Here is a 25,982-nt window from a genome sequence, read left to right as displayed (position 1 = left end):
AGACAAAATTACAAATCTTGGTTCAGGAATGTTTCAATTTACAAACGAAAATCTTATTGGAAAATCTATAGATTATTGTTGCAGAATTACAGAAATCAAATTAATATCCAGTCTCTATATCATATATCATCAAACTCAAAATGTAGATTGATTGAAAAAATAATATCAATTTAATTTAAGATATTGTAGTAAAAACTTGAATACTATTTCTGATACGTATCTTAAAAAATTCTCAAGACTTAATCGGGCTCATAAATTAAAAATAAAACTTTAAAAATAAATATCTTATAAAAGGTAAGGATATTTAAGTAGCCACTGTCATCCTGCTACACACACACTTACAGTGCCCACCATTATTAATGAGACGCATAAGTCACGGGGAAAATGTTGAAGAATATTGTATTGAATCCATTTGAGATTGTTTGGATTAGAGTAAATAAAATACGATTTATATATTCATTGACATTTATTGATTGAATTTGATAAGGTTTTTCTGCAGCAGGGTTTTATTTTTGTGTTTGTTTTTCTTCTTTTTTTTTTTTTTGGTTTTGCACATACACTTAAAATGTATTTTAGCTAAATTTTCGATCGTTTTGCTTTGCTTTGATTATGTTGTTGTTGTTGTTGTTGCACTGTTGCAAACATACACTTATCGTTAGTTAAGATTTTGTGGAACTTCGCAATTTTTTGTTTTTTTTTGTTTTATTTTTAATTATTATATTTATGTATTTCTGCAATATTACATATTTAATTGGATTTTAGGAACCTGTACGTGGCTCTTCTTAGGAGTTCTTATACACATAAAGCACACAATTAAAAATGATATATATTTATATATATATATGTATATAGAGTCTCTCTAACACTCTCTAACAATATTGAAAACTTTCGCTTTGTTAGCTAGTGGTTTCGGCGGTAAACGTTTGCTTTTGTCTTTGGCTTATAGGTAAAACATTTATAAAACCATAAAGAAAACAACACATTTTTAAAGTGTGTCTGTGTGTGTATCTGTGTGTTTATTGTATATTATGTTGTACTTTGTGTAATCCGGTAGATAAATCAAGAATTAATACTCGTTACATAATCGAAAATAGTTTTGTATACAAGTATGTCTCCTTTGTGGTTGTTTGTTTATTTGTTTGTTGTTTGTTTCTTTGCTTGTATATAGCATTCATATGTATTTGTATTTGTATTTGTTGTTTGTAGTTTGTTGCTTGTAGTTTGTTGTTTGTTTAAGTATCTAAGTATCTTTTTTGTAGGAGGGCTCTTTGTAGGTTTCTTTTTGTAGGCATTTGTAACCAGCTTAACAATCTTATATTCATATTTTGTCAACTCTTGCTCTATAGATTTTTTTCAAATAGTTCTTTTGGCCTTGGATTTACATATATTTTCTGTCCAAATATATATATTTATATGTGTCGTGTTTTCTGTTCGTTTTTTTTATTGTAAATGCTTTTGGTCTCTTGGTTTGGCCAATTTTGCATTGATTTGATTTTGATTCGGTTTTGTTGTATTTAATTTGCTTGACTTGCTTTGGTTTCGATTTAATTTTGAATTTTTGCAATAAATTTGTATCTAGTGCCTTGTTACGTTATGTAATATGCATAATTTGATTTGATTTACTCTTGTTTGAGTGTGTGTGTGTATGTTTTTTAATACGATATTGGAAATTATCATAGATATAGATACACATATGTATTTTCGTATTATCAACACAGTTGGTTACTTTTACTTTTAATACAGCAAACAATTGTCTATTTATTGTTTATATATGCATATGAATATATATGTATTTACTTAGGTATAAACTATTTGTTACTTATGTCAGGAAGAGATCAGTTTTGTAGATATTTCAAGGAAGGAGAGCGGAATCTGACCGAAACTAAGTGGAGCGAAAGAGGCAGCAGAAAATTCCTTTCATAAGATATTACAATAACTGTCGGAACCAAATAAACACTTTTTAGCAAGGTGTCAAACCGAAAACAAAGCAGGAAACGAATAAAAATTTGGAACCAATTTATAAACTTTAACTTTTTTCTATTCAGCTTGACACCCTGCTATAAAGTTAAAAGGGTATCACATATCAAACCTTTCTATATTTCTCGCATGCTTTTTCTTTTGGTTCTACTTAATACTACCTAGGGATTAGGCAGCTTTGAATAACACTTCGATGTCAACCCTAATATATAGTCAATAGAGAAGTGAAACTAAGCAAATAATTTATGAGTTTTTGATAGATGAAACTCGAAAAGATTGTGCAGAGTGATCTTATATGAAAAAATAATGGTTGTCTAACATAATTCACTTACATGCTACATATTTTTGCTTTAATTATATGGTTCATATATCTATATATATAGTACACATACATATATATATGTATATGTGTTTATTAATATAATACTCATTCATTTGTATTTAATATTCATGAAATTGTTGCGCCTTTAATTTTGACCCTAAATATTAAATATATTTTGTTTTTCATAATTTGACTTGGATTTTGTTGATATTTTTTATTGTGCATTTAATTTGATTATTTTTTTTATTTGTGTTTGCGCCTCATTTTAAAAATTGTTCTCTGTTGCCTTGCGAAAGGTATAAAAAGTTAGCTTAGTTAAGAGTTACAGTTTAAACAATTTTTATTATCCGTTACATATATACACACGATATATATATTTATATATATATACATATATATATGTGTATAGACAGCATTGTATATAGTACAAAATTTACAATAGAGATTTCAAATCAAAGTTTGGTTTGAAAGCTACAAATGTTTTTTAGTGGCTTACACGAACTTCGTAGGATATTTTATTTATTTTTTTAGTTTGACAGAAGCCTTAAGTCGAGTGTATAAAAAGCAAGGGACTGAAGGCTACCTTTCGGCACTCACTGTGCCCACAGTGCTGTGTGCAAAGAGTGTGTCCAATAAATTTATACAAAGTCTGTGCTCAGAAAATAGTAGTTTACAAATATATACTTTTAGACTTAGTTACACTGTCCTTTGGGCGTGATATATATTTATTTCATTGTATACATTTATATGAATTTTCTTCCTCTTGTAAATAGTATAATGTGAGTGTATAGAAAGTGTGTGTGTGTGATTTTTTTAGTGTAGGGGAGTTTGATAAAGAAGCTCGGATTTACGCATATTTTGATTGTTTTTTTGTTGGATTTTCACTGACATTACATAGAAAATACATTTCAAATATATTTTAGCAATATAATTTCAATTTGTTGTATACCTTAAATTGACCCAAAAAATATGCCAATATAAAATAGATCGGAGCCACAGCATTGGATTGGATAGAAAATATTTCCATTTACACCCCACTTTCGGAATAAGGAATTAACTTTAAATAGGTTTTTGCAAGTGTTTGTTTACTTTCACTTTTCATGTGTGGTGTGCTTGTGTGTTCTTTTTTGGTAAAAGTCTTCAGAAATGCAGAAATGTGTATGTGATTTAAATTCTAAATATTTGTTATGCTCAATTGTGACAATTTCAGCAATTTCTACGCTACGATGGAGTCCCTAAAATATGTATGTGTATATTTGTGTGTGTGTGTGTGTGTGTGTATTAATTTGTAGCAACGTAAAGTCTAGAACATTTGGGCCAAAGAGTTTCGTGCCCCGTAACTTGTTACTTATGCACCATTTGAATTTCAATTTGCTAACATTTACAAAAACAGAGGAGGTTGCACAACTACATACAATACGTAATACATAAGTGTACAGACATAAATCGATAATATTAGTAGTAGATGCGTGTTTGCTTACTTTATACATTTCTCTTATAATGTTGGATCCCCATATTCAGAACCAAACTTGCAATTAGATTGCCTGCTGTCAAATGTTGAGATACGTTTTTCAAACGATGCTCCTTACATGCACATGAAATGCTCCCTTCTAAAATCAATTGATGAAACGTGCCTTCTGCTTGCGCACAAAATCCTGCGCCTGTTTGTCATTGATGCGCAGCTCCAATATTTGCAAAATCGGATTGCCTGCCAATGGGATAACAAACATAAATTGTTAAACGTTTGGATTTATTGCATCCTTCTGTGTACACTCAGAAAAAAAACGGTCATACTTCTAAAAGCCAGAATTTTTCTTTTCTTCATTTCAGAGCAAGTATTTCTTGTTTTTCGACTTTTTGTTTCTTATTTTTAGAAATTATTTCAGAGCGATTTTCGTTACTCACATTTATCCTTTTGCTGCATGAGCGGCAACTCAATTTGCTTGAGCCCATGAAAGTTATCCACACTGGTGCTGTAATCCGCCACGCCGGGTATATTGCCCAGTGCCAGATAGGCTTCGCCTCCAAAGTCGTTGGCCGTGAGCACATCGTGATCCATGACCGTAAAGCAGATCATGGCCCCATCAACCAGACACTGCTCCAGCGTCACCGAAAACTCAAAGCACTCATCGAAAATGGGATTTAAAGTGCGCTGCAATAAAAATAAAACGAAGGAAATTGGTATTCAACATCTTTGCAGTTGAGTAAAGCACTTCATTTTATAAGTTTGCCAAATTTGTGCAGTTGGTCACTCACCTTATGCACATTGGTTTGCTGCTCCATGCAGTGGAGAAAGATGCGACGTGGCAGCAGCTCAATGACAACGAATGGATCACTGAAACCATTCGGGTCCAGGGGCACCACATCCCTGGCGTGCAGGATCTCAACGCACAGCGAGTCATGATTGAAGTAGGAGCGTACTGCCAATGAGCCGTATGGTCCCGGACTAACTGCCATCAGTTGTTCGCGCAGGCGATTCATGTAGAACATGTCAATCAAACGATCCGTATCCGTTTTGTGGAACTGCAGCCGCTGCTCGATGCGCCAGAAATCCTCGGTGTGCAGACACTCGATGAGCAGACCCTGTCCCTCGGCATGAAAGAAGTCGACGAGCAGCTGCAGCGCCTCGTAGAGTCGTTTGTGAAAGTGGGTCGGCTTATCGGTCTCATCGCCCGTCTCCATTTGACGTGCCATCTCGCCCAGCACCGTCTTCCAGATGAAGCGCAACGAACGATTGAAATTCTTGGTGAGCAGTGCACTATTCAGTGCTGCCAGATGACAATCGAGATACTCGAGCAGTGGAACAATCGCCTGATTCGCTGGCAACGAGTCCGGTGACCAGGCCAAATGGAATACTGCCTTCTGCAGGGACATTTGCATCAGGGGCGCCAGCTTGGACAAGATGCGTTCGCACCGATTCTCCATGTGGGTGAGACTAGACTCGAGGAGATTATCGGCCGACTCCTCGAGCGGCTGTTCGTCGGAGCGAAACTCGGCCAGAGTGCGACGCACATACTCCACATTGTTGACCGTCACACACATGTCGTCCGAGCAGCGAAACGGACCCTGCTGCTCATAGTAGCCACTGTCCGCCAGCGTTGTGTGGATGAGATCGCAATAGTGCATTGCTGCCGAGCAGACAACATCGATTAGTTGTGATTCCATCATGATGGCTGTATCCTCGTCCGGCCAATTGATGACCTTCCAGAACTCCTTGATGTTCAGCAGCGTACTGGCCGTGTCCACCGAGGAGCTACTGTACCGCACTATGCGCTCGCCCTCACAGATGGCATCCATGCGAATGGCAGCCCGGATGCGCTGCAGCGCCTTCGCCTTGCTAACCATCATCCAGCGCTCAAAGGTGGGTATAAACCACTCATGGCTGTTGCTCAACGCCAACGGCTTCTCTGGCGGCTGGGGCTGGGCGGATAAATGCCGTTTGAGCTGACAGAATTCCTGCAATGCCAGAAAGAGCTCAAACGGTTTCGCATCCACCGGCTCCGCATCGCCCTCGAGCACCGCATACTGTGAGAGATTCATTCGCACCCCGGGCACTTGGCCAGCTGCCATTCTCGTATAGACCTCATCGCCAACCATCGCATCGTACTGCTTGTAGATGATGCTGAAGTACTGAATGCCATTCGTGCTGCAAACACAAATACCAATTAGCAGAGCTTCAGATAAACGAAACACATGTTTGATGCCACACAAATATACATAGTACTATCGATTGAGAAAAGCACAGCAGCAGAAGAACAAATAATTTATATGAAAAACTGAAACTGAAAATAAAGATCTATCAACTTGAGCCAAAAATGAGTTTATAAAAATGAGCATTAAGAATACTTATTGTTCTTCAATCTAAAATTTGAGCAGAGCCGAAACAAGAGCAAATCTTTCGACCGATTGTTCCTATGGCAGCTGTGTGATATAGTATTAACTAGTGTGCATAGAAACATACAGACAGATGGAAATGGCTCGGCTAATGACGCTGATCAAGAATATATACTTTGTGGAGTCAAAGACAGCTCATCTCTTCCAATGCGTGATAAACTTCACGACAAGATTGTAAAACCCTCTATAAGAATGTAATATATTAAGTTGTTGTTAAAAATGAAAAGTAAGAATACTTGATTCAACGTACTTCATTCTAACATAGAAACAGACGAAAGCAAACAGCATTTTAAAAACGTATAGAAAAAAGGATGCCAAAATTACAGCACAAAAACTTAGCACTGGAAGCTGTTGGCGTAAGCCAAAAATCGATAAAGTTTCATGTTACGTTTGGCGTTTTAAATTGCAGTAATGGCTGCAATTAGCTTGGGGATAGCCTTCCACCCAAGTTTTGTAAATGCGGCTCAACACTTTCGTGGCCATTCGTTCGCTCACTCGCAAGCTGGACCACTCGACTAAATGGCCCATCAGAATGGCCAAGATGCCAGTTTTCCATCTGTGATGTGAGGCAGGAGAAGGGCAACGTGAGCGCATTTTTATGACAGCGCAATTAATTTGAGGCTTATGTGTGTAAGCCACTTGATGTGCTCATTAGGAGCCCTTTATGGTCTCGCTAACTAGCAAATATGCGAGTGATTAGATGAGTTGTCCCTTTTGCGTTTCCCTATTTTTTATGTTATGCACTGCTGTGTAATGCTGCAGAAAACTTCAGTGTGAACAAGTTCGCAGCAAAGCTGGTAGGCAGTGATGCCCAGTTGGCCTTTTTTTTAAAGAGAGATATGACCTTGACTGGGAAGAACTAAAATTTATCCAAGTTTAATTAGAGAATGAACAGAGCAATAGTTATCCAAGTTAGAGGAGAGTCAGAAATGAGATATATCCATTTAATCATTTACTTTTAAAGATAAGAAAGCAGCTCCTTGGTGAATATAAACGTATCGAATAAGAGTCAACCATTAACTAAACTAATGCTTGGTGTAATAAAAATTAATGTCTACGCTGTCAGTTCCTATCACATCAAAGTAACCTAAATCAATTTGTGTTTAGTTCAAGTTACACGAACTGCCAAATAACAAATTCGACTAGTCATTAACTAACTTTATTGGTACTGAAAACAACTAGTTGGCTAACCAACTGATTAGTGGCCACTAAAAAGTTGACCCACGACCGTTTCAAACGCACACACAAAATGTAGTTTGGAATTCAATTTGGTTTTGGGATGCAACCAGAAACCAAAAAAATAAAATGGGGGGTTTTGTCTTAAATGGGATGTTTGCTCCTTGTTTCGTTAAACTGTTTGAGCAGTTCATTTGAGAGGGAGAGAGACAAAGAGGGAGGCAGAGTGTGGACTGGATGAGGGGGATGGTCCATGAAGCGTGTTTTATATGCGACACGTGCCACACATATTTAATTCAGTGCCGGACAAAAGGTGGCAATAAGGAATAAAATCGTATGATGGCATAGAATGTCATTTCTGTGCCTCGTTTACTCACTTGTCGAAGAGGGCATGATAGTAGGTCTGGCCCAGCTGGATGTCGGCGGTTAATGTTGTTACAAAATTCGATAATGGATTGGCCAGCGACTGCGATTCGCGCAACACATTCTGTCCCCACATTACGGAACCCTTGCGCAGCGCATTCACCACCTCGCCGCGCACCCCCTTGTTGAAGGGGCAGACGGCGCGAAAGGCGCGCATCGACCCAAGCAGCCCCAAGCAACGCAGCAGAAACTCCAATCGTATTAGCGATGGCGGATTCAGGGCCGGAAATATGTCGCGATGCCGCCGTATCTGATTCAGCGAACGCTCCACAAAACCATTCATTGCCTCGGCCAGCCACTGTTCCAGATCGCGGGTAAGCGCCTCCTGATTGGGCTGATTCCATTGCTTCTCCACATCGCTGAGCAGACGATGCAGAAACTTTGGATCTAGCGGCGTCGTGCGATTCAGTCGTGCAGCAGCAACATATCTGTAAAGGGAATGGACACAAAGAGAGAAAAGTTATTTCTGGGAGAGATAAGCCTGACGGATTGCGAAATACTCTGATATCTATCTACTATCTTTTGAGTTTGGTAATTTCACGTGGTCTAAAAAGTAGGACCACAATTTTAACACTTTACCTACTCAAAACCAATAAAATATCCTCGTATCTCATCAGAGTAACCCAATCAACATTAAATGAGTTTTTAAAGTCAACACCTCACCTCGCCATGGCGCACTGCAGATCCGTGAGCTCACCCTGCACGGCCAGCTGATGGAGTATGGTGAGCGCGGGGCCGGGCAGATCACCGCACCAGGTCCAGGAGGGTTCGTGTGTGGTCACCTCGTGCTGCATGAACACCAGTTGCAGTTGCTCGATCTTGCGCAGTTGCTGCTCGTTGTTCTCGTCGGGCACCAGGCCGCGATCCTCGCGTGTCGATAGCCACAGCTTGAGGCGTATGCGCCCCTGGACTGTGCTCCGATGACTGCGCGCCTCCAGCTTGAACCAGGCATCCAGGCCCGTTGAGGGTATCTCGGCAATGGGTATGTTTATGGCGCCCAGGAAATCATCCTGAGAGCCCTGACGCGCCGATTGGCAGACTTGCTTGAAGAAGCGACCCAATCCGCGGACGCCGCGCACCTCATTCAGCCGTGAAACGGCGTCCATGACACAGCTCTCGTCATCGTGATCCCAAATGTCCAAATGAAAGGTGTCCGTGTTGATGTCATCGATGTCGCTGCAAGGGGTTTAAATATACGATTTGTTTGTGTTAATTTTATTCGTTTCAGGTTTCATTAACTTGACCTAACCAGTCACTTAGCCAGTGGCCTTAATTTGTGTAATTAGCCAACGCGTTGCGCTGATAAGTAGGCAACGCTTTATGTTTCTCTTTGCGAAACGATTGTTTTGCGACCCAATAAAAATAAAACCGGGTTATGTGCTCCAAACGAGCAACTCAATGTGCACTTTTGCAGCTGCTCTGCTTAATTTATGAACAATACTCAATTTTTCTTTTATATTTATTGACGTACACACACACGTCGAAATAAAGCAACTGCTACCGCATGAGTTTTATGAGCGGGCTAAGGCGAAACGATGCTGTACTTAAACCTTTAAGATCTGCAGGCTCTGTGCTATGGCATAGGATTTAACTAGCTGTGACCTAACTCTATAAATGAAGAGATATATGTGAGGGTACTGAGCTGTGTCTGAGACAAGTCTGCCGGGCAGCTCTCATCAAAAACAATTTAAGTTCTTATAAAATAGCCAAAAAAAAAGAGCCTTCTCTTTGAAGAACGAAGAAACAGCAATATAATCTCCGCTTTTGGTGACTTAAACATTAAAATTGTTGGAGAAGAACTTATCGATTTGCATTTGTTATCAATGTTATCGATTTCTCTGCTTGCAGTAGGCTTAAATATATATTGCAAGTTTCTAGGGAGTCAAAATAAGTTAACAACCTATGGAACAAAAATAGTAATATACTCTGCCACTTTCAACACCTTTTTAATATGTTTCTGTCAAGACTAATATGCTGTCAACTTCATTTCGCATTCTCATTTTATTGCAATGCATTACTCGTAAAAACTGAAAGCAAAGGCAGCTTTTGGAGAGCAATCGATGATTGTTAAATACTGCATTCTGACAACTAACTTGTTTGTGGATTGTTGCCAAGTTATCAAAAAGGAACACAAAAGCAAGAAAGCGCACTGTAAAATGGGAAGAGATTTAAGTCGAGAAAAATAAATGTTTTTCCCATTTATTCAGGAGCAAGTGGCACTGGTTATTTTTACTGCAATTGCAACATCAATTTGATTACGATTGCAATTGCTGATGTTAAATGTATTGTCGATTTTATGACGCAATTAAATTTGTATCCTTAGCTCGTAAATAACGACCCCACAAAGGCCAAGGAATGGTTATTATTCTATTTCTGTGTGTGTGTGTGGGTGGGTGGGTGTGGGTGTGTGTGTGTGTATCAAAGATCGCTCTTTAATGATAAATGCGAATGGGGCGCAACATTTGTCATGCGGCGAGGCGTAAATGAAGTGTCTCCAGGCACCTACAAATCGCATTCCCAAAGTGTTTGTTACTTTGAACTAAATTTAGCAAAAATGTTGCCGGTGGCGGAGTGCTGACGGGGTGTAGACGTGTAATTGAATAATTTAGCGTAAATCCGAAATCGAGCAGCGTCATCATGCTCATCGATTTGACAGATAATGGACACGTGATTGAATTTAAATTACGTCGCACAATTGTCCAATTGCCCGGCAGTGAATTACACTCAGAAAACAAAAGAAATATGCTTTTAGTAAATCACACTGAAAACTGAATATAATTTCCAATAAATAATACAAGCTGGCTTTCAGCTAAATAATGCTCTTGGGCTATCAAGCTGAAACCCACGCTCAGAGAAATAAGCAAAATCATTTTTAAAAATTAGAAAGCCATCACGAAAATTGGACTTATTTGTTCTAAATTTGAAATGAATAAAAGTAAAAGTTTTGCTTTAGAAATATTCCTCTGATTAATAAGGTCAGATTACCCTTGGTAATTCAGGACGATTGTAAACTGCTTTTGGCATAGCTTTTTTTTGCTGAGTGTATGGCAGGCGAAGGGTGTTTGGTGAAATGGGCCCTTAGATAGATTGGAAATGCACTTACAATTTGAATTTCTCATTCCACTTGGGGCTTAGCGTGTGCGGCTTAATGCTGGTCGCCTTGATTAACTTGGCCGGCACCGGGCCGCCCAGCGAGTCGCGCTGCTCCCGTCGAACCGCCCCCTCGCGCCGCTTGAAGCTCAAGCGAAAGCTGTGCTTGCGATGCGGCGGCGAGTCTGTGGCACTGTTATCAAAGCCACCGCTCATATCGGCGGACAAGGCGCGCGGCGTCGGCGGCAGCGGCAGCGGCGACACGGGCGGACCACCGTCCGGCTGTATGCCCAGCATGCAATACGGATCCGAGAAGCCTGCAACAAATGAGAGAGAAACGGCGAATAAAAGGATTGTTAATAAATTATTGAAATGTGCACGACATTAAATGGCAATTAATAACAGCTGCCTGTAGCTAAACGAGTCAAGCCAGACAAACAGACAGGCGAAGACGTGGCAGCTGCTGGCAGACACTGTTGGTCACACGGTGCGTATGATTAACATTTCATTTGCATAAAGTGCCGCTCAATTATTAAGTGGCTCTGATTGACACATACACGCGCGCACAAGTTGAGAGTGTGGCAACCTTTGTGGCAAATGAGCAGAGCAAGCGAGATAATAATCGATTTAATGACTACAATGGGCAATTCGCATTTAATTCAGACTCCGGAAAGTGCGCATTGCTTTACTTTTTCAACGGAAATGAGCGCGTGTCGTGACACGAAGCAAAATAAAGTAAAACACAATGCCAAACCTTCAAAAGCCGAGATGTATTGTAGATAAAACATAAATGATACAAAGAACTGGTTAGGCAATGAAATCTAATAGAATTTTAGATGAAGAAGATGGAACTACATTCTGATCACAGCAGTTAAATATTTCTTAAGCTATTGTCTCAGTTTTCAAGCAATCATGATTAAACTAGGCATAAATCCTTTCTTTTTGGATGGATCGGCTCGCTGCATCATTTAGCTTCCATCAGAACAATAGGTTGAATGATGAGTTCTTGTATGAAATTCTTTGTTGCTTAACAAATAAGCAAAAACACGGAAAACTATCAGCGTCGAATTACTACATTTTTTTTTTTATAAATTTATGGTGTTTCTGACGTGCATAATACTGCCGTGCGTTCCTTTTTTGCCAAAGCGTTCCCATCTCTTATTTGGCCTATTAGCCAGTCAACTGCAAAAAGGAGGTTTCTTTTATTCTTCTTTTGCTCATGCTTGAACAGAAATATATAGTAGCGATGACGATGACGATGGCGATTGCGATTGCGATTGCCACTAATGAAAACTGAGAATCGTATGCCAGGCATCAGCTCGGGCAATTGCTATAGCTATAGCTATAGCTATAGCTATATGGCAGCCAATTGAGGATAGCCAAACAAAGGCGAGTCACTCATCAGCCACGTCTCATTGGCAACGAGTTGTTATTGTTACTGCTTTTTGTTGTAGTTTTTGTTGTTGCTATTGGTAGCCTGAACTAACTCTGTGCTATTCATGCCTTGCCCCTCGCTCCTCTGGCTCCACAGACTGCCAGACGCTAGCCGTCAGCAGTACATTTAGCAGATGGCAGAGGGAACAACAGTAGCTGAAGCCTGAAGCCAGAAGGAGCACTCAGCGTATTCCTTACACATCCTTGAGCACATTAAAATGCGAAATTGCGTTGCCTGCGACGCCAGCAACTGCTGCTGCTGCTACTGCTGCTGTGCTATGTTGTTGTTGCTGTTATTGCTGTTGCTGTTGCTGTAGTTGCCGTTGCTGCTCTTGGAGCATAATGAACAAAATGGGAAGCATTAAATTGCAAATTTATTGAACGAGCTGCGGAACAAAGTCGATGACTTGACGCTGTGGTTCTGACTCGACGACGAGAAGGACGGCACGGGGCAAGATTCTGTGTTTGAGGTTCCTTCAGCTGTAACTGTGACAAGGACACCAGTCGGAAACAATCTAGAGAGCGACAGTCGAACTTAAACGACTATGCCATACTCTGATTGCAGTTTAATGAGAATTTAAAATATTTGATAAAGAGTCCGGCTTGATTATGAACCAAGTGACTCTTAAGTTGTCACCATGGCACACTTCTAAACTTGTTTATTACAATGTTAGTTGGGAATGTTTGGTGGAGCGACTCTCATAGGTAAGCCTCCGAATAGTTAAAGCTTCTATCATTGAAATATTTGAACTCTCTCTGTAAAAGATTTGAATCTTTGCAATTTGAAATGACTTGAAAATAGAAAACAAGGTCACCAGTAAACTATAAATTTAAAAATTGGCGAGTCTAGCCTTAAAGCCGGTTAAAATCTACAGGTTTTATCGATTTAAGCAGAAAATATATCATATAGATTTTATCGAGGCCATTGCTTGTCGCACAGAAAGACTCATAAATATTCAAGCCTTTAAAAACGGCAATGTTCTATTTCACTGCCAGAGAAGAGAGTATTATAAAAAATAATAAAAATGTCAAGATTGGGAATATATGTGTTGCGCACATGTTGCAGAGTTTATTGATGACACGCTTTTAGATACGCCCAACCACAAACAAACACACAGATACACATACACACACACACAGACAAACACACACACACAGACACACTCACTAAACTAAAGCACACAAAATCATAATGCAATTATTGAAGCAGCCGCAAATCAATTTGCAAACTAAAAATATTTGCACAAACACACACAACACTTGACAGATTGTTACGTTGAGTGGAGGATATATGCATAGGGAGTAGGGTGTTGGCACTGGAAGTGGAAGTGGTATGCTTACCATTGGCATCCTTTGCCTCGAGGCCATCCGCCTCGATGACGACCGCCGAGAGCACGATTATCTTTGGTTTATCCTCGGCAGAGGCGTGCAGTAGGCGATAATGACGATCCGGATTGACGCCAAAGGCCCGCTGTGCATGCAGATACATTTCATCCTTGTAATGCGCAAACTGACACAGACAGAGACAGATAGTGAGTGAAAGAGAGAGAGAGAGAGAGAAAGAGCTAGCTGTTAGTCACACATGTGCACACTTAATTTCATTTAATTTAATTATTTTGCCATTTGTTTGTAAATACATTTTTGCAGACAAATAAAAGTTGTTATATCATCAACGCTCTCACAGATTGTAAGTAAAAATAATAAAAAAGAAAAATCATCAACAGAAACAACAACAACAAAAACAACAACAGCAATATAAATTAACATATTTTCGCCGGATAAACACAGGCAGCAATTTTTTCATTTTTATTTTTTATTGCCTTCCTCCAGACAACTTTTTCCTTTGCTCTTTGTTTGCTCTGCCACATATCAAAAGAGAAAAAGAAAATAAATAAAAATTCCTTGGCTTTTTTATATTTTTGCATATTGATTTATCTGGTGAATTTATTAGCCGGCTGCCGTCTGACTTGCTGATTTGCACACACTCCAAGTGGCACTCTCATAATCGACCCCCTCCCACCCCTCTCCCATATCCTTGTAGCCACCCTCGTTGTTTCAGTTTTCTTTGTTGGATTTTTTCTGCTCCGCTGGAATATTATTTTTAATTTGATTGCTTTGAGTGCAATCGCCTAGGCAACGTCCATCTAAGTTATTAAGCATCTTATCTTAAGCGTATTCTTTGCCATGCCCCCACCTCCCCCCTCCCCAGCCAGGCAAGCCAATCATTTTGTCGACGATTGCAAATATCAAAGCTTCATTTGTTAAAAAAGACCAGATCTGTTGAGTGGAGAATAGTCGATTTGGAGTTACTCTATTTTAGTTTCCAAAGTAACTAAATTCTGTTGTATCCCGAAATAAAGCAAAACACTGAGAAGCTTTTGCAGTAGCTCTACTCCAGGAATTTCTGGGAAGTCTTTTGTCATTTAAAACTAAACATAAACAAAGATTAAAAGTTCGCTAAGTCCACAAATTGCTTTCTACTTGTATGTTGGATTTTTGATTCTGAGAACTGTTGTTCGACTGAGTAGAACCTTTTATTTCAGTGTATGCTCACGTTCTGTATTATTACGTCATTCGATTCCTCTTCTTTTTTTGTTTTGTGGCGCACCCTTACATTTATTTATCCATTAGTTACCATTAAAAACATTAACCCACTTGCAGCTGCTACGTAGTTATTTGTAATTATTTTCCATTAAATGCAAAATACAGAGTAAGAGCGCAGAAAATTCCACTGGGTCGCCTGCTGAGCTGTTCGGGAACCGGAATAAATAACTTTAGTGACTCGACTTTCTATCGAAAGGCCCCGCGAGACTTGACCAGCTTCTCTCAACTCAATCACAGCAGGAATAAGGTTATTTTCCAGCCGCTGCAGAAAGTTTTATTACGCTGCCCATAAGCCCAATGGCCCTAGCTGCCAACTAAGTTTTCATCCCCATACTCACTCCACAGATATATTATATATATATATATATACTTATATATATATATATATTTATGTATGTACAGTCAGCTCAAGTTTCATTAGTTGTGCAATTTTCTTACTGTTAAATTAAAAACGATAATTGAAAAATGTTGCTAGAAGAGAAGCTGCAGGACCAGGAAGGACAGCAATGTCGTATTGTTCATGCTTGGCACAACTTGTGAAAATATTGGAAAATTACTTACAAATGGCAATCGAAATGAAAACTCTGTTGAACTTTGAAAACACTCTTATAATTGAATTTTGTGCCCAGCAACCATAAAGGTTGCGAACGAACATTGTATATCCTGTGTATATCCTGTGTGCAGCTCAACTCAACCTCAACCACAACCCCAACCCCAATGCTGAGGCTTAATCTGTTTGACCCGCTCACTTTGGCTGTCTCCCCAGCATCAATCATTTAAATTTCACATTCATTTTGAGGGGTCTAAACGTATGTGATTAACTAGCGAGCCCCCTCCCACCACTTTCAATCATATATCATCTAAGCCAAAAACTAACCGCTCGTTAATTTCAAGCCAAACACACATTTTGTATAATTTCAAACTATTTGCATAAGTTTTCTCTCTACATCCCTTTGCTCAATCAAAAATTCATATGATTTCAAGTACACCCAAGCCACTGTTTAATATTGATTTATGTATGCAGAGAGCAAATAAGCGAACTTACACTGACAGAATTAGATAATGGCATTGGTAGCTGTATGAACTCTTTCAAAATGTTTTCCATCGCTTTCGCTCAGTGTAGTAGTTTTGGTTAGTTGACTTACCTGTCCGCCGGGCGCTGGTGCACCCACCGTATTGGCAATGGTATGCAGGACCTCAACGTAAAGTTTTTCCTTCTCATCGTGACGGTCAATGGACTCCTCGGGCGCTGGCGGATCACGTTCATTTTCAGGATTAGCCTCGGCACGTGATTCGGCCGCACGCGTCGCCGACATGCGACGATTTTCACGTTTCCAACCCAACGATGTAAAGTTCTCAAAATACGACCCATCCGTTTCCTGGACACTGTGCACGATAGAGAAAGGAATAGAAGTGGTGGATCAGTGTATGTCTGAGTGCACTTCATTATATCAAACAATTTTGGGACTGGACAGCGAATGAAACTCTAATTGGCACTGTCAATATGCTCTCTACATAAGTATTAAGTATTCCATTTGCATATCGCAGCACCAGAACTCGCTTGTCAGACCTATTTCAACATTTGATGTGGGTCAGACAACAGCCAGCAACCAGCAACCAGCAGCCAGCAGCTTGCAGCTTGTTGCTTGTCTTGCGTCGCTAATTGTATACAAATCCACATACACATTTATAGACAGCAACATACATACATATATATATATATAGGCAAATATCTATGCATATATTTTATAGCTAGTTTTAATATTAATCATACGCCCCATGCGCCCGTTAACAGAGATTTTTAACTCGCTCAAGGGTTCAGCATAATGATGTTGATGATGATGATGATGGTGTTGTACCTAATCATTTGATTTGCATGGTAAACACACACACACACACATTCATATACCCTACATTGGTCGCTTTAAATTGAGCTACAAAACTTTTCGCACTCAGCATAAAATGGGCAGCGGCTAAGCGCGTAAGCGGCTTAACTTTGTCGCCAGCCTTGCCAGATTTTTTAACGTTTATGTCACCGTTCTTTAAACACAAAAGCTCGACTAGGAGATAATCTATAGTCTTTTAGTCCACATATATGCATGTACACAATTCATTTGCATATACTAATCATATTGGAATATATTCCCTTTTGCCTTTTACATACATCATTTGCATAATTTGCTCACGCCCTTTCATTCATTTCTCTAAAACACAGGGTATACAAAAGGAATGATAAACTGTGCTGCACCAAATTCATTTTAGACGGGCCCAATAAAAAAAGAGGCAGAATTTTAGCGAACACTTTTTGTCGAATTTTGTTTTTTGCGCGGCGCAATTTCTCCCGCATGCGGGACTTGCCAGAGAAGTAGGAGGGAAACGGGTGCGGGGAGTAAGGGAAATATAGAGAGTCTCTCTGGATCTAACTTACAGTGCATTGTTTGCAAGTTTCTTTTTTATACGTTTCATGTTATATATATTTTTTGTGAAGAATTTAATCTTAAACTTTACTGTGCAGTTGTTTCCGTTTGCTTTGTGATTTTGTCAGCGCGCTGAACTCAATTTCAGTTTAAAGTTCTTGGCGTATTCTTTTTACTCAACTTTCTTTATTTTGTCCCTCTTTGTTTTGTTTTGGTTGCGATATCCAAAAAAGTTGATCCTTCTTCCAAGCTTTGTATCGCTGTTATAATATATATTTATTTGGTATTTATCTTGTTGCGAAATTTTCGCTGCAGTATAGGTAAACAGCTGCTGAACTTCGTCTTAGTTTCGCAATTATTCATTTCATTTTTTTTTTTTTTTTACTGCTTCCTTTTAAATATCCTGTGACAGGATTGTGGTAAATAAATTGCTATTTAATGGAATGTTTTGTCATTGAAAATGTTGTTTACTTTTCACTTCATTTAATTAAGCTGCGTATTTTACGTTTATTTACCTTTCATCATGAATTTGCTTTTTTTTCTTTCGGTTTTCAATTAATGCGCGCTAATTGCAACTTTTTGACAATGAAATTTGTACGTGCTTAATTATAATGGGCTTATTACAGATAATTAATGAATATTAACATGAGAACACAATCAGTAAATGCTATTTGCTGACATGAATATTCAAGCTTGTGGATTAAATGTGGCATGTTTTGTGTGTGATAGAAAATGGGGTTATAAATTAGAACTAACAAATAATAGTTTATAGAAATATAAAAACTCCATTCTGAACTAAGTTGTATATGAAAAAGAAGAGTTGAAGTTGCGGTTTCTGTCCCAGTTTGACACGTTGCTTTAAATCCAATTTCTTCATTACATGTTCTCAATTTCCGAGTGTCTTCTTTCGCTGAATTTTCAAGGCGTCAACTTGTTAATATGCTTTTAATCAGATTCATTTCGAAAACAGAATTAAGTTTTCTGCCCTTCGCCAGAGCATACAGCTAGCTGGGAGCTGGGAACTTTGCTCCACTTGCGGCACTTGCATGTGTCTTAAAGCAACACCTAGTAAAATCTCATTTCATGGTTAATTAAATGTTACCTCAAGACCGAAAGTCTCATTATGAGCACATTTTCAGGTTAAGCTGAAGCCGCATTATGCAAAGCAGACGCGCTTCGGTGTCTTTGAAGCAGGCAAGGCTGCTTGCTGCTGCTGCTGCTGCTGCACAATGTTGCAACCTTGCCAAATGTCCTTACTATCATCCCCCCACACACAAGACCAACATTGAAGTCATGCCTTTATCTCAGTGTATGTTTTTGTGTGCTTGCGCAAGTTGGCCAAAAAGTTTTTGAGCAGCTTGAAAAGGTTGAGCCCGCATTCAAAACTGCCAATGTTGCATGGACTTAGGGGCCAAAGTTTCTTCTAGAAATTACAAGCGGAGTGCGGGCTTTAAACAAAAAAAATTGAGCAAAACTTTGTAATTACATAATTATGTAGGTCGACAAACGTAAAGCAAAACACCCACTACAGCAGCAGCAATTGAAGTACATTAATTAATTGGTAAATAATTCAGATTATTTCTGTACCAGTGCCTCCAATTGGGATAGGAAGGGATTTGGGAGTGTGCTTTGGTAACTTTAAGGCCCCTTCTTATTATTTATGAGCAAGAAATACCAACTAAGACGCTCATTAGGCTTGTGCTGGATTTAATTTATGCATTACTGTTTTAAATACGCATAGTATGAGTGGGTGTTCGTTCGTGTGGAGCTGACATGATATAGGGAAGACCTATAGTTAATTATAATGGGTAAACATATGCCAGAAATTCATTTGTGGCTTTTCCCGCACATCATCATCATCATCATCATCAACTATGCATTAAGGGTCCTTTCATGCGTTTACTTACCCCGATGTGGAGCGCGGATCCACCTCCGGCCAACTGAGTCGACGTTTACAGAATGCCAGCGGGGGTCGCGGCGGCGGATCCGGCTGATGCAGTGGCGAATTCCGGCTGCGAAACGAACCCGTACGTGGTGGCGCCAAACACTCCAGGGCACGCGACTGTCGACGCGAATTCATGGGTGTGCTCCCGGCGGATGAACAATTGCCAACACCAGCTGCACCACCTGCTCCGCTGCTGCCCGGCAGTGGCACCACCTTCGGATAGCCTGTGCGAACAATGAATGGGGTATTTATCAGTACGTAAATGCAGTTTGCCCTTAAATTATCCAAGAAATGAAAAACGAAATGGCCATCGATAAATAACTATCGATTGTATATTATGGTAACTCACCTTTGAATAAAGAGAATGTTTAATAAAATGAATGTAAATATGTTGTTTTATTGATTGAAAGTTGCCACAACTAAATTAAACAAACAATCATCATAATCAAAACCAAGCAAAGCATTTAAAAGCAATCATTACTAAAAAAATAAAATATAACTCACATTTTCATATTGATTTCTGTATTTGGTTTTGCCACATTCGGTGAGATGTTTATTTTTTTCTATTTACTCAACCCACTTAATAAAAATAAATAAAGAAAAATGTGTATTTATTATAATATAATGAACACAAATAAATCAATCAACTCAATTATTTTCTGTCTTTAACTAATCAAAAAGAAAAAAAATAGAATACCATTTAATTTAAGAAGCAGATAGTGTAAACAACTTTCAATCGATAGAACTCACAACAAATGTGCACAATTAATAAATCTTAATTAAATTGTCGTTGACCATGAGTTTTTGAGCTTTAACATTGAGATGCGAACTTGCGATAAATAACACTCAAAGCATTCAAGCCACAAGACAAATGACATTTTCATGTTGTTTTCGGCAACATTTTTGTCCACATTCATATAAATGTTGTTTTTTTTTCTTTTTATATGTTTTGTACTTTAGAAAACTAGACTTGGTATGGTCGTTACTTCTGGATACAATGAAGACTACTTAGTAGCCAAGCGAAAGTTAATGGATTAAGCACCAACAGCAATATGGAGCCGAGAGAGAGATACAGGAAGTCAAACGGAAGAAGGAAACAAGGCAGACTGACTGGCTGACAGTCAGATAGTCAGTCGTTGAAGCCAACTCAAGTCAATGCTGATGCGGTCAATGTGGCGTGAGTTGTTCTCATGTCGCCCTTTTGTGTAAGAGGGCTGAGGAAGATTGGGTTTTTGGGTGTGTCAGAATGCAGGATGTGGCGTAGCGTTGCTCCAAGTGCAAAGCACAACCACAACCTTGACATGCATCTGTGCGGCTGCTGTTGATGTTGCTGTTGCTATTCCTGTTCGCCACAAGGACAAGGGCTAAACTACTCTGCCTGCCACATTGCATGCGGAGTGATGTGAATGTGGACATGGTTGCTTATGTTGTTGCTGTGCTACTACTGAACTGCTGTCACTCCATTTGGCCAACTATTGCTGTGGCTTCGTCACGAATGCTTTTCGGCTTCAGACTGCCTGCCTGAGTGCTTATGCAAAAGCCCTAACCGAAGAAATAACGATGAAAACTAAAATATGTACAGTGGTCGTTAGGACAAAGAAAACCTACAACCTACCAAACTGAAATCTAGCAAGCTATGCTTGAAAACAATTTTGGCAGCCAATTTAGAAGCCAAAACATGACAAAAAAATAAAAATAAAAATGTTAAATCGATTGAGTTCGGTAAATGGTTTCCTAATCCGATTTTTTGATGTCGCAATTTTATATGAATTTGAAGACAGCATCGCATTTTCAACTATGAATGTAGTATTATTTTGGCAAAGCCATGTACAAAAGCCGAGAAGTTTCAGTCCTCCATGGATTCACTTTTTGGGAGGAGGTAGAATTTAACATGAAAATCGAGCCAGAATTATGTTTCCAACTTTGAATGTAGTAATCATGTAACTTTCGCCAAAGTTATAGCTCCGGGAAGTTTTAACCCAACCCTTCAGCACTATTTGCGAGTCCCCTCTGACAAAGTTATGGCTGTGGAAGGGTTAATTTATATATGAACTTGGAGTTAGAGTCGTGTTTTTAAACTCTAAGGGTCGAACCCTTATTTACAATCCCTAGATTTTGAATATAGGGTGAATTTTAGCTCTGGGACATTAAGGCAGCAAATACATATAGCACTCCATCAATTTATATAATCGGGACAATACTGCACACTGTCGAAATAGTTCAATTGCTAAGCGTGTATAAAGCGTAAAGTCGAAAGTTGGCACACACACACATGTGGACAGCAAATGCGCTTACGTGTTAGCGGGTTTATAGCTAAAGTTTTGTCGTAGCCTGTTTCTCAACGTTGTCGTCGTCGTCGACGTTGTCATGTGGCTAGAAACCGCTCGTTTGTGGCGCTTGCAGCAAGATAAGCCAATTCCAATTTGATTCAAATGCTGCAGACGTTTGTAAATCAAAAGCTAAGCAAATGCCGACCAAATCCCGCACGAATAGGCGACAGGACACAGCTGCTGCAACAGCAGCAGCGGTTTTTGTGGCAGTTTGCTTGTTGCTGTCTTGACTTTGAAATGTGTGCTTGTTGCAGTTGCAGTTGCTGGCAACGTAAAAGTAACAGAAACATCAGAGCCGCAACAAGGCTTAGACAACAGACAGAGAATCTCATGTTGCATGTTGATTGAACTGACGTCATGGCGCACATGTTCTGGTGGCTGTTGTGGATGTGTTTGCCTTTGCCAGAATCCTAAAAAGTTTACGCAACATTTTTGCTTTTCCGGTTCCCAAAAAAACATTCCGAAAGGAAGGCAAATTCAATCAACTTTTGTCGGCTGTTAACATTTTTGTGGCTTGCCAGTTGCCAAAAACTATCCATTACGAAATGCTCTTGTTTCTGGTCTGTTTTGCTTTTACAATTCAATGTTTATTTATGGCTTTTGTGCAGCTGCACAGAAATAGTTTTCATTTTGAATTTAAATCTGCGCCACATGGCGTATGTGTATTAATATTGCATAAATAAAAGCCAAAGAGCTCTCGCCTGTAAGCCGTATTTCTGTTCGAATCATTTTTTTTATTTACTTATTTATTGGGTTTTGTTTGCATTTGAATTTGCATTCCAAATATTGGCATTGTGTGTTGAATTAATACCAAAATAGATTTCATATATCAAATTATTATTGTTTCCATAACAAAGCAAATGTTCAAGGTATTAGTTATAAATATATATGTATGTATGTGAAATAATATGATATGCATAAGTGTAGATGGATTAAAAGCCTTTTTGTTCATACTCTCAGAAAATTAAATCGTCCTGAATTTTAGAAAATCAAGTTACCCCTTGGGCGCCAAGGATAGCTTGCCAAATTTTGCATTTCTACTTTTGTTGGTGATGTAAAAGATGTGAAATTTTGGGCTCTGCTAAGCAGTGATTAGATTACTAATAATGAACTTTCGTATTAACTTTAAATGAGTTTATGGTTTCAAGAGGAATGCATCAGAATCCGTTTGTAAAATCAGAAACAGAACCACTACTTTATCAATTGACATATCAATATCAATTCATAACGCTTACAGCAACTTTTATACCAGATTTGGAATCGTAAACTAAATTAATTTTGATTTGATAGTCTGGTATATATATTATTAATAAAATTAATGGCGTACAGAACATGGCTGTATATAACTGTAATATAAATGGACTGCACACGATTCCAAATAGATATCTGTTTCCTGTTCTATATAAAAATTAATTACTCTTTTTCTTTGCTAGCAGGCATTGCTAATAACATTATTTCTGCCCAACATTCATCAAAAATAATACGTGTCCTTAGTTTGTCGTGGATTTTCATTAATCTAGACACACTTTGGCAACGCCCACACACAACTGGCCTGCGGGCAAGCAAATTTATCACTCTAATGTGTATGTTTCTGTGTGTGTGTGTGTGTGTGTGTGTGTGTGTATGTGTTGAGTTGTGTTTTCGTATGTTTATATAAATAGGCAGAGAGTGTCAAAGAAACTCACCTAGTAATGGATTGGTGGCATTCGGATTGCCGATAACGACGCCACCGGCGGGATAATTACTGCCAGCGACAGTGGCTGCCACGCCCGCCGTGGGCTGGGCGGGGGCTCCATAAACGATGCCGAGACCGCTGCCAATGCTCGCCTGTTGTTGCAACGGTGCGTGCGAATGTTGTTGTTGTTGTTGCAGCTGCTGCTGCTGTTGTTGTTGCAACAGTTGCTGCTGCTGTTGTTGTTGTGGCAGCAATTGTTGTTGTATTGTGATGCCAGCTGCAGCTATCACACCGCCGCCGCCGCCGCCGCCAGCCTGTTGCTGCTGCTGCTGTTGGTGCTCAGTGGACTCCTGACGCGACAACGAGAAGCGTCGATTGCCGAGGCCCAAACTTGATATGCCACTTGTTACATATTGTTGCATGGAACTGAGGAAACTCATCGCGTCTCATTTGCTATAAGCTGGTTGATGTTGTTGTTGTTGCTGCTGTTATCACTCGACGACGTCGTTGCTTAATTGGCTTAAATTGTTTGTCGTTGGCCCCTTTCCCCCTTCTCGTTTTGTGTATTGTAAAATTAATCAGTTGGAAACTTGGCGGGCTCTCTTAACCAAAGCTCTTGGATTTGCCTTCCAAATTCGTTATGTCTTCTAATTATAAAATATCCTTGCTGTTGCTCTCCTCCTGCTGCTGCTTTAATTGTGCCCCCAACAAGCAATCCAGACCAGGCCAGACACCGTTTGCGAGCTCTGTAAGCAGAAGAGTAGGTTTTTTTTGGGCAAGCGCTTAAGATTTGTTTGCTGTTTGCTATTTTTGGTCTTAATTGCAATTTAGCTGAGGCTTAAATCGATGCCGAACAGATTGTACGACATTGCGCAAATTAATATATATATATACATATAGCTGTCTATATGTAAATGCTTAATATGATTCACCTGGGCTCAAGATTACACCCAATTAAGCACACACACACACATAGAGACAAACACACAAGAGCACGCCGGGTTGCTAGACTCCTTTTAGAAATTTGTAGAAATGTGTAGCACACTTTATGGAGCCTTCAATTTATTTCTTCAATTTGTAAGTTAAATGAAGAACAAACGAAAAGTCATGTAACATGCTTGGTCTTTAATTTGCATATATTTAAAGCAGTTGACTTAGCTAAGTTGACTTTTTGTTAAGATTTATATTAATGTGCCGAAGTTTTCAGTCTCATTCTCAGTTTCACTATAAATATATATATCATATTGCAATCCTGTGTTCATAATATTTTGATTTAATGACAGGAGCATAATAAAACGCATTTATTTTTGTATTATCTACATTCTTTCAGGCGAATTTTGTTGTTGTCACTCACACAAAACGATACATATTTATTATGATATGGGTATCATATTAAATTCTAAAAAAATTCAGGCCTAAAACCATTTTGACAACCCACGCACAAAAAATGAACTATCAAGCTGCTGCTGGCATTCACTTCAGCAGTTTTGTAGCTCACTTTTGAGCGCACAGTTAAACGATGTTTTTAAAAGAGTCTGCACCATTTCTTTATTGGCGCATATTTAAATTAATTTGTTACTTTCTGAAGAGTCTGCCCCATCAGCAGTTTCAAGACTAGTTGAGTGTGATTGAGTTGTTGGGTTGTTCGGCGCAGTGTTTATGTTGACTCATCGCCCGTTTGCTGTTTGTGCAACCAATTTGCACAAAAGCACAAAAAAAAATAGAGACGGAGGCAAGGAAAAACCTGACTGATGCAATTTGTTGATTTCTTATATTGATTTTTGTTATCGTTTTGGTTTTTTTTCGGCATTGCCGTTAATTAATTTTCGTTTTGATTGACAAGCTGGAGAGGAGAATGGCAAATGGCAAAGGAAAAGTGAAAGTGAAGGAGAAACATCTATCTCTGTCTGTCTGTGCGTAAATTAGCGTTTAATCAGCTGGGCTCAATGAAGCATTCTGCGGATCGCTTCGTAATGCCCCTAATCGAGCTGCATGAATTATTGGCACAAACGAGAGACACCTTGCCATTAAATTGTGGCCACAAAGCTTGTCAATAAATTTATGCCTGGCAGCTGCGATGCGCTGCGACGCAACGCTTAACTAATCAATACGCTAATCACACTTGCTGTTGTTGTTCTCATTATTGTGGGAAGAACAACCATTTTAAATGAGTTAATTAATTGTCCTCAAATTCAACGCTCTCCTGAAACGTGACTGAACTGAATTTTTCACAACAAATATTTGAAAAATGTTAAACTTAAAGAAAACAAATTGGCACAAAAACTGATATTTTATCAGAATTGAATGCAAACAAACTTCTAGCTAAAAGTTTTCGGTTTTCTACAGAGCAAAAATAAATCAATAATACTACAAATAAAATCGATTTCAATTCGCGGAAAATTCAATGCAATAAATGAAAGAGTTGCGCAATATGCTAGCTAGTTAAACGTTGACAGTAATTGGCATTAATAATCTGTTGATTGCCTTTAAATGGCACAAAAGCATGAACAGCAACAATAGCAAGGACGGCAGCTGCAACTGTTGCAAAAGCAGTATTGTAAAAAGCAGCAGCAACTGTTGCAACAACAGCAGCAGCAACAGGAAAACAATTGAGCGACAAAATCAACAATGGCAGCCATTTGTAAGCTGACTGTATTTGTGTGCGTGTGTGTCAATGTGTGTGTGTGTGTGAAAG

At 39.0% G+C, this 25,982-nt stretch overlaps 1 protein-coding gene across 1 annotated transcript in view; it reads right to left on the bottom strand.

The window, feature by feature from the left end:
• Window positions 1–3,247: 3,247 nt before the first annotated feature.
• The window catches only part of LOC6556724 (BAI1-associated protein 3), a 61,259-nt gene continuing 38,524 nt past the window's right edge, over window positions 3,248–25,982 (bottom strand). The window contains exons 3-12 of the mRNA XM_001983531.3: window positions 23,298–24,033; window positions 19,245–19,506; window positions 16,066–16,306; window positions 13,658–13,826; window positions 10,896–11,199; window positions 8,456–8,968; window positions 7,747–8,220; window positions 4,556–5,945; window positions 4,205–4,451; window positions 3,248–4,007 (exon numbers count right to left, since the gene is read on the bottom strand). Coding sequence (XP_001983567.1) covers window positions 3,916–4,007; window positions 4,205–4,451; window positions 4,556–5,945; window positions 7,747–8,220; window positions 8,456–8,968; window positions 10,896–11,199; window positions 13,658–13,826; window positions 16,066–16,306; window positions 19,245–19,506; window positions 23,298–23,727 — 4,122 coding nt within the window. The 5' untranslated portion in view covers window positions 23,728–24,033 and the 3' untranslated portion in view covers window positions 3,248–3,915. The remainder of the gene's footprint in view (window positions 4,008–4,204; window positions 4,452–4,555; window positions 5,946–7,746; window positions 8,221–8,455; window positions 8,969–10,895; window positions 11,200–13,657; window positions 13,827–16,065; window positions 16,307–19,244; window positions 19,507–23,297; window positions 24,034–25,982) is intronic.

This window comes from Drosophila grimshawi, unplaced genomic scaffold, assembly GCF_018153295.1.
Source record: "Drosophila grimshawi isolate 15287-2541.00 unplaced genomic scaffold, ASM1815329v1 contig_44, whole genome shotgun sequence".
Classification (NCBI taxonomy): Eukaryota; Metazoa; Arthropoda; class Insecta; order Diptera; family Drosophilidae; genus Drosophila; species Drosophila grimshawi.
The sequence above is the reverse complement of the archived record's forward strand: the minus strand, read 5'-3'. Positions and strand labels throughout refer to the sequence as shown.